An 8971-nucleotide genomic window follows, 5' to 3' on the forward strand; every position below is an offset into this window, starting at 1 on the left:
GTATAATGCATGAATTAAAAATAACAATTTATTTGTACATATTTTAAAACTGTTTGTTATCTAAATATTTTATAACGAGTAACATTTTTTATCGAAATAGATATACATCCTATTTTTACCTAACTATAAAAAATAACTGACCTTTTTGTTGTTAATTTAAAGACAAAAATTATATAATTGTCTTTGACTTTGTATTATTAAAGGCTTATTCCCTCGAATACAATAAAGGTAAAAATTAATCTTTGTTTTATATGTATCAAAATATAAGTACGTTCATAAAAAATATTTTTATATAAAATGCGTATATAATTGTATATCTTACAATATGAATAGATAGATGAATAAAATTATGGCTAGAACGATATTCACAGCCGTCGCGCATTATACACGAAAAGTGTAATATTTAAGAAGACATGTAAAGTACATGCTCATATAATTAATACAAGTGGGTAAATGACCACATTTTTCTCTGATTGTTTTGTGAAATCAATTCCGCCAGTTTCCCTAATAAAAGTGACCGATTGTTGAGTAATATTGACATAGGCACAGGAATACATTCCTATATCCATGAGCATTAAGCAATTATTTGGATAGTATGTTCTGTGCTTTACTGACAATATTCGACATACTTGCAATTACAATGAACACATTCTCCCGCTATCCACGTTGATAACAGTTCTAAATTTTTATTCAACATTACCATATCAGCATCTGCTTCATAGTTTAAGACTCCTTTAGTCTTTTCAATACCTAGGGTTCTTGCCGGATGGAGAGTCGCGGCTTCTAAAGATTCTACTATTGAACAACCTATAAAAAAATAAATAATATTGTATAGTAATTAGATATAAATAGTATTCTTAAATATTCCTCCATAAGAATATTGAGACAGTAATCTTCATCAATATACAGGGCTGTTTGCTAGATATTATAGTAAAGAACAAAAGCTAGTAAAAAATATTAATACTTCTTAAAAAGATCAAAATTGAATTTAAAAAATCTACATATCATACATGTCATATTGTTTAAATTACCTGTTACTTCTTTGAAATGACGAACGCATTTCGACATTTCTGCTGTACTTCCACACAGTATATCTGTCTCAGCAATATATGCACGTCCCGAGCGCATTTCGATTTTAAGCTGTCCTAATTGATGTATACCTTCTTCTAATCCTAGCGCTGACAGTGCATCAGTAACTAAAACAAGACCTACAACGCAAAATTAAATATTAATTTAAAAAAATTTTTAATTAGTAATTAAGACAGATAAGGATTGTCTTATAAAAAAAGATACACATGTATACCTTCAGGATGGGTTCTATGAGCTATACGCAATGCTGCTGGATGAGTATGAACTCCATCTGCAATTATGCCATAATGGATAATTTTTCCAGGATGAACTTGATCAGATGTTAAGAGACCAACCAATCCTGGATCTCTATGATGAAACTATAAATACAAATTTATCATTTACGCTTGACTGATGATTTATATTTTTTATAAAATAGAAAATTATTTTGTATAATTACAGGTAACATTGCATTAAAAAGATGGGTAATAAAGGATGCTCCATTCTTTACAGCCTCTTCTCCTTCTTTCAAATTTGCTACAGAATGTCCTAAAATATTTAGACTTAGAAGAGATATTAAATTATTAAAATTGGGATAGTTATATCTTACCAAGAGAAACTGTAATATTTCTTTTACACAATTCTGTTATCACAGATTGAGCATTAGGAAGTTCAGGTGCCAATGTTACAAGACAAACATTTTCTAAACTTCCATACATATCACTTAATGACTTGAAACCCTAAAATCCACACATATAAAGAGATAATTAAAAATATTAAATTTATATACATGTTTGAAGCATGAAAAGTTACATGAATAGAAATAATAGTAATTTATACATTCGCATATGAATATTTACTGATGCATTAAAATTTGTTTGATGTTCATATATACATTAAATGTATGCATTGAAAATATTTTGGAGACTTGCTTTTTCAAATTGTTTTATATGATTCTCTGGATGAGCTCCCTTTTTACTTGGACTAATGAAAGGTCCTTCTAAATGAACTCCTAATACAGTTGCACCATGTTTCCCACCTTTTGTTCTCTTAATGTTTGGTAATATCTTATGATATGTTTCACTAGGTGATGTAACCAAAGTTGGACAAAATGATGTTACACCAAATTCAAGCAATTTTTTGGCTACTTTATTAATTCCTTCTTCTACATCATTAACATTATGTGTAAAATCTATTCCAAAACCACCTAGTAAGTAAAATAATAGTTACAAAGTGTAATTGTACGTACAATTAGATTTGTAATATTTTTGTACAAAGTTAATATTTATCGTAAAAGCATTGTACAAATATCCTATTGCATAAATATTTTGAAATAAGGAATATTTTATATTAATACCTTATTATCTAATAATATATACCAAAATTTTGTATACTAATATATGTAATGTAAAAGAATAATATTTACAACAAATTATACTAAATTATTATTGTTATTATACTTGCATTATATACCATTGATTTGAAGATCAATGTATCCAGGAGAAATTAACGCGCCGTTGCAATCGATTCTTATATGTGGTTTGACTTTTTCATCGTAAAAAATTTTTTCTGGGTCAACAACTTTCCCATCGCGAACCCATAAATCTTCGTTTAAGATTTTCCCCTCGCGTAAAATACAACAATTGTAAAACTGTTTTAAAATTTGTTTATCTTTTCGAGACATATTCACTTAGCAAAAATCCTTTCGCGTCAAAATACACGAGATTATCTTTATTCAGGTAATAAAAAGAAAAAAAGAAAAAAAATGCTTATCAGTGCACTTTAGTTATCGCATTATTGGTCACGAGCTCAATTATTATACTGTAAAATTTATAAAGATATACAGATAGAGTGCGTGAGCGAGCTGAGAAAGCGATATAGAAATAGAAAGAGTACGCTACGCTACGTAGAGACTTCTTGTGTGCTCGTTTAATTCTGTATGCGCATTCGTATAGTCAATATGTCGGCGTTATACCGATCAATGAGCGACGTCAGTGTGCATGTCTATTAGATAAACGCCACTATGCAGCATTCTTTTTCTATTCCCATATCGCATCTACTTACACAGTAATGTATGACTCGCGTAATCTATCTTTATGTCTCTATGGTAAAGCTGTAAAGGTCTATAAAGTAGAGCAATGACCAGTAACATTAATTATCATAATTCTTCAAAGAGGTCACTAAATGTATTTTTTTGTACTTCGAAAAAGACGAAAATTGTTATGATTTTTAAATTAGCTTACACTTTGTTACATAAGATTGGAAATCGCGACATTTTTGATTTACTTATAGATTTATATAATACATAGATTATAATAAAATATATTCGTATTATCGCGATATATATTTTATTGTATAAGAAAGATATACATATATTTAATGTTAACAGCTATATATGTTATTTTCACTAAGCTACGGATGCTTTCCAATTTTAATATTACACTAGAAAAAAAGGTATTAGTACCATTTCCGTAAATTTAAGTAAATTTTAATAGAAAAAGTAAATTTGGTGTACTTTATTGGTGTACATTACACAATTCCAAAAACTATAATAATCTTTTATGTCTTTCTTTAAATTTCTTTTCTCATGTAAAACATGGTAAATCCAATGAAAGTGTGAAATAATCTTCAATTATTTACTACTTACCTGACCAACACCGTTAAAACTTATTTAATTTATATTTAAGTACAATGCACAAAAGTATCACACGAAATTTCATAAAACCTATTATAAAGGTAACACAGCAAGCTTGATCGGTTTCGAAGTCTATTATAATTCAAGATTATAACAAATTGGATTGAAAACAATTTAATATAAAACCGTATAAAAAGGACATGATTTTTTGTAACTTAAGCAAATTCTAAGAACTTACAGAAAAAGAACAATGTTAAAAAAATGCAACAAGGAAAAAAGAAAAGAAACAGGAGAGGAAAATGGCACTACAGAAGTTGTTACATGGCAAGAAGAAACAAAGCGCTATCTGCTGTTTGCGTTTTTTTTTCAATTTTTATATTAAAAATGCTTTAACAGTACCCAAAAATTTCTTCATAGGTCAACGTGCGTTTTGAAAAAAATTCAACTAACTTTGTTTGTATATAAACGTAACAATAGTATAAAATGAAGCAATTAAAAATGACAATGATTATGTAGAGCTGAGAGCGCAATTCGTTTATACTTATATGATATTAAATTTTAGGCTGTTAATGAGCCGTATTTTCTACTCATCGTCAACGTCAGATAAAGGAAGGGTACGCATAATTTTTTTTGTCACCGGTATGTCGAAGAATCTAGGCTTGATCTGGAATAGGAGATATGATACGATATTAGATGATTGATACGAACAGGATTACGTTGGAGCCACGGGTGCAGGATGATATCTAGGCAGTTATCGGTCAGGTTTTATGTGTTTCTGTGTGTGTCTGTGTGTGTACGCACGAATAATTTTTTTTTAGCAAAATTTGTATGTAATTCTACTGTTGTTTACAGTCATTAGGATCAGTTCCCTGTTGTTTCCCACCTGATGGTGCATTATTCGGAGAAGATTCCTCATCATCTTCATCTTCTTCCTCAGGGTCGTCCTCATCACCCTCTTCTTCCTCGTAGTCTTCGTCTTCGTCTTCTAAGCCTTCTCCTAAAATATCGTTTTTTTATTCGTTAGTCATTATATGTCAATAAATTACTTTCACTAGCCAATAATTTTGAGGGTTCTAGTAAAACTCGGAAAAACTTCATATTTTTTTTTAAATATTAACTTCACTTTGTGAAATACCTGTATAATACAGTACAGCTCTAGGAATTATACGTTCTCTTATATAATGGCCAATTTCAAAGTCACTGGATAATAAAGCTTGAGTGTCATCATCTATTTCTGCTTCAGAATCATCTGGCACTAGAAAAATAGTTTACAATTAATAACAATAGTAATATATATTATCTCCCATATGTAAGTAAAACATAAAATATAAAAATATTGATTTGGCTTACCAACTGGTGGACTGAAAAAGTTGAAAAACGAGTCGTTCTGAACAGTTTTTGTTACAGTTCTTATGGACCCTCGAGATTTATGTTTCTGATTCTTTTTTATAGTTTTTACTGTAACGTTCTTTCCTTTTTTCCAGTCAATCACACAACCCTGTACAAATGGTTAGGATGAATATATGTACTTTTGAATAAATTCTTTCTTCATGTAGAAAATAAAACATATAAACTTAGATTAAAAATAATATTTACCTTACATTTGTATATTTCGGGTCCTTCAAAACTAAACGGGTCATTTTTTTCAGGGGTGCATTTCATATGGTACTCTTTTGTTAAAACTGAATTAGAAAAGTATTCATTTGGCTCGAAATGGAACTCAAGAACAAAGCCCTACAAAAATTCTTATTATCTTTAATGCAATTCTTTCTATTTCATTTCTATTTATGTTTCACAATTTTATTAATATATTAATGGTATAGATAGGTTTTCGTTTATATGTAGATATTTTATGATTTTATCTTTTCCAACTTACCATTGGATTAGATTCAAGAAATATCACTTTAATATCATACAAATGTTTGAGTATTGGTTCATCATGTTCCTGAACCATGTCAGCTAATGTTTCAACATTTTTAAATATTGTCAACCAGAAATCTGGGATCCCTTTAATATCTTCATTTTCACTCCTAAAATAATTAAGATTTATTAGTAGAGTTCCTAACATTTGGACATTCATAAAAAGTAGTGTGAAAGAAAATAATAATTTTTAATCTTATACTCTTGTAGCAAAATTCTTAGTTTATTTAATGAAAATAAAATGGTCATACTCTTCTTTTTTAGGTTCTTTATCATCATCGAGATTCGCTTTTGTTTTCAAATCATTAGTTAATCCTTCTTCTTCATCATCACTCTCCCATACACATTGTTCATCCGTTGGTTCATAGACGCCAGATATTATATCACTCCTCTTTTCATAGAGAGGAGCGCACATTTTGTAATAAGCACATTCCAAGGCATGTACTTCCTCATAAAATTTTGCTTCAATATTAGTCGTAACTAATTGCAACTGTTTCAAAGCCTTAATTCTGCGCTTTACAGGAGCTGGAAGATTCTGCATTTGCTATAAAAATTGAATGTTTCCTTTTAACATTGGCTTTCAAAAATAATATCAAAAGTATAATCAATATTTTTTAATAGTAAATTTGTTTAAATACTAGAAACTGGACATATGTAATATTTTATATCCTAATTATTTAATATATTTAACTAAAATATTTAAATTAACAAACAGTAAATAAAATTTAAACTTATTGGGGTATGGAATGTAGTAAAAAACTCAAAGTTATTAATATCTTTATATATATAATTGAAGAAATTAATTGAATTCAATTCTAATCTACTGCGGTGCATAATTCATGGCCTGCACTAATAGCTGATTAAACAAGCAACAAATTTGGTAACACATGTAAATAGGAATTACTTTGGACAAAACAAAAAAATAATAAAATTCTAGTAAAGGAACAAAATTACATGGATTCAGTTGATCAAATTATATTAGAGAACTACAAAATTCTTTTTTGTCCAATTGATTCAAGTTTAAAGAAAAACATAAAAAATAATAATTATACATAAACTTATTAAAAAATGAGTTTATAATACTTGACAAAGCAACATTCTACCTTCTTAAATAAAGAGCATTTTTCACCCAATAGGCAAAAGTTTGCTATTTTTTTTAAGTTCCAAATCAATATGATCCATTTACTTAATCTGATTTATACAAATTTTTCTGTAGAGTAATACTAAAATATTGAAATATCAAATAAAATACACATTAAAACATTATCATCAAGGACTAAATTAATTATATGAGTCTTTAAACAGAATTCAATATTGATAATTAAAATGAGATACAAAAGTTATACACAATGATTAAAATCTTTAATGCAATAGCTTCAATTCCAGTTAAAAACTTTAAATTTAAATTTTACTAATCTTTTTCCATTGATTGTACAAGGTTCTGTTTAGAAGGTTACTAACCATTAATATCTGTTTATTATTTGCAATATGAAATTTGAATACCTCTATTCCAGGTGCAGTGCGATCTTGTAGAGCAGCTAACACATCAGCTCTATTTAAAATTTTGGAGAAAAGCTCTGGGGCTTTGTTCTCATCTTCATCTTCAACAGATTCCATTTCACTATTTTCACCAGCACGCTCTGGATCAGTTGTCATAGTACTATAATCTAGATTTATTTTTCTCTTTTGTAAAAATGACACTTGTATAATCAGAAAGTAACTTTGTTGGGCAAAAGTAGAGTATAAGATGAAAAAAAAGGGTATTTAAGTTAAAAAATTAAAAAGTTTTTGAGCAGTCATTTAATTATATATATATCTTTGAATAATTTCTATACTTTGTAAAAGATACAAAATTCCAAAATAATATATGATTTTACTGTTGTGTTAGGTGTTTCATCTTTGCTTAAATATTATTAAAAATCTTTTCTTAAGGTCAAATATATTGTATTTAACATAAGTAAAATAAATTAATCAAAATATAAATGAACTCATGATATTATGGTATGTATGTAATATAATAAATTTTGAATATGCCTATTTTTAGCTCATTCACTTTAATTTTAATTAAAAAGACATTAAATATATGAAAATATTTTTTTTGTTTTACAAGATATATGCAGTAACCTTAATAAAATTATTTTAAATAGTAATTAAGCAAGTATTTCATTTTATCAACATATATATTTATTTCTAAAATCATAGTAAAGTACAATCATAATTACTTATTTGAAAAACATATTTCAACCGAATCTTTTTCAATCAATTGGAGACTAACATATATGTATGTATTCCTTCATGCAAGGAAAAAGAAAGTGGTGTAGGAAACGAAAAAAACGAACATATATATCGAAAAAAATGATTAAACCTATATGTGCGAACACCTAAAAGGAGTAAACTATAAAAAAAATTCATAGAGCAGATCATAAAGCAGAAACTATCAATCAATCTACAAACATACTGAAATTAAATTGGACGTTGCGATATATTCTCTATTAAACGTGCATGGCAAATATCAGGAATCTTGTCTAAGTATACACTATGAACGAAATAAACGTTCTCTAAAAACATCTATTCTTGATAAATTTCCTTAATTCGAATTAGTTTCTGCATGGACGTTGAACTGACATTTGAAAGTCACCATATTCGCGAGGAAGAAAGGTTATTTGCTAGGGCACGCAGAGATCATGGAAAAAGCGGAAATCACATTAATTCATCAATTATTTGTCGGAACCATCTACGTCACATTTATTATACGTTCGTTTTATTTCTTTTTATGCATTTATTAAAGAAATACAGAAGTCGCGAAGCTATCGCAAGGTTCAATTTTTCGACACAAAGAGCGTGCACATGGGACAGACAAAAAAAGCAATTTTCGGGGTTATAAATGCGTGAAAACCGAAAAAATAAGGTATAATTGTTTTCGAGTGAAAGCATTATTTTTAAATATTTAAACTTTGAAATAAAAGCATTAAAACAAAGGGCAAACATACCTTTTAAGACTGCACAAAGAAAGAGTTACGGAACGAACAACCAACCGGTCGTTGTGTCGGTACTTTCGTTATAGTAAGTCGCACAATACGAAATTAGTTCTTCTTCTATCCTTTTCTGTTCTCCTCAAGTGTTACTATCATGCGATCCACAAAATCCCTAGATACATTTTCCAAGCGCCAAGTTAATAAGCTTTTTTAACGTAATAAATGTTAAAGAAAAGTAGATTGTCATGCTTTTCAAACCATATATATTTCACAAAATTTTTTTTAAATATTCATTTATATATTATATATATTTTTGAAAGAAAAAAATATTTTTTTAAAGAATTTCAATTTCTAAAGTACTGAAAATAGAACA

General features: G+C 28.2%; 2 protein-coding genes across 5 annotated transcripts; both read right to left on the minus strand.

Annotated features, from left to right (window-relative positions):
* Positions 1–10: 10 nt before the first annotated feature.
* Positions 11–3362, minus strand: LOC100649655 (N-acetylglucosamine-6-phosphate deacetylase). Its single transcript, XM_003395993.4, has 7 exons — positions 2542–3362; positions 2001–2275; positions 1679–1808; positions 1529–1617; positions 1304–1448; positions 1032–1208; positions 11–807 (listed from the first exon to the last, which is right to left on the minus strand). The coding sequence occupies exons 1-7, from the start codon at positions 2750–2752 to the stop codon at positions 608–610; spliced, it is 1227 nt and encodes a 408-aa protein (XP_003396041.1). The 5' UTR covers positions 2753–3362; the 3' UTR covers positions 11–607.
* Positions 3363–4050: 688 nt separating this feature from the next.
* Positions 4051–8766, minus strand: LOC100650925 (nucleosome assembly protein 1-like 1). Of its 4 annotated transcripts, XM_003396004.4 has the most exons (9): positions 8614–8766; positions 7127–7290; positions 5875–6167; positions 5580–5733; positions 5300–5437; positions 5054–5201; positions 4839–4958; positions 4587–4700; positions 4051–4367 (listed from the first exon to the last, which is right to left on the minus strand). In XM_003396004.4, exons 2-9 carry the CDS (start codon positions 7277–7279, stop codon positions 4357–4359), a joined length of 1131 nt encoding a protein of 376 aa, XP_003396052.1. In that variant the 5' UTR covers positions 7280–7290; positions 8614–8766; the 3' UTR covers positions 4051–4356. The 4 variants fall into 4 exon arrangements, with proteins under 4 accessions (XP_003396052.1, XP_012164758.1, XP_012164759.1 ...); XM_012309368.3 differs by having other exon boundaries at positions 4051–4700; XM_012309369.3 differs by lacking the exon at positions 7127–7290 and having other exon boundaries at positions 4051–4700; positions 8614–8757.
* Positions 8767–8971: the final 205 nt, after the last annotated feature.

The sequence above is a fragment of the Bombus terrestris genome, chromosome 6, assembly GCF_910591885.1.
Source record: "Bombus terrestris chromosome 6, iyBomTerr1.2, whole genome shotgun sequence".
NCBI classification, from domain to species: domain Eukaryota; kingdom Metazoa; phylum Arthropoda; class Insecta; order Hymenoptera; family Apidae; genus Bombus; species Bombus terrestris.

Bases quoted from the DNA above. Each gene is read 5' to 3' on its own strand.
- LOC100649655 (XM_003395993.4), bottom strand. From the start codon at position 2,752: ATGTCTCGAAAAGATAAACAAATTTTAAAACAGTTTTACAATTGTTGT. The intron at 2,276-2,541 runs GTATATAATGCA...TTTACTTACTAG, and splicing joins CATTGATCTTCAAATCAATG to GTGGTTTTGGAATAGATTTT. The intron at 808-1,031 runs GTAATTTAAACA...ATTTTTTTATAG, and splicing joins TCATTTCAAAGAAGTAACAG to GTTGTTCAATAGTAGAATCT.
- LOC100650925 (XM_012309368.3), bottom strand. From the start codon at position 7,279: ATGACAACTGATCCAGAGCGTGCTGGTGAAAATAGTGAAATGGAATCT. The intron at 5,734-5,874 runs GTATGACCATTT...TAATTATTTTAG, and splicing joins AAAGAACCTAAAAAAGAAGA to GAGTGAAAATGAAGATATTA. The intron at 4,701-4,838 runs GTATTTCACAAA...ACGATATTTTAG, and splicing joins AGCTGTACTGTATTATACAG to GAGAAGGCTTAGAAGACGAA.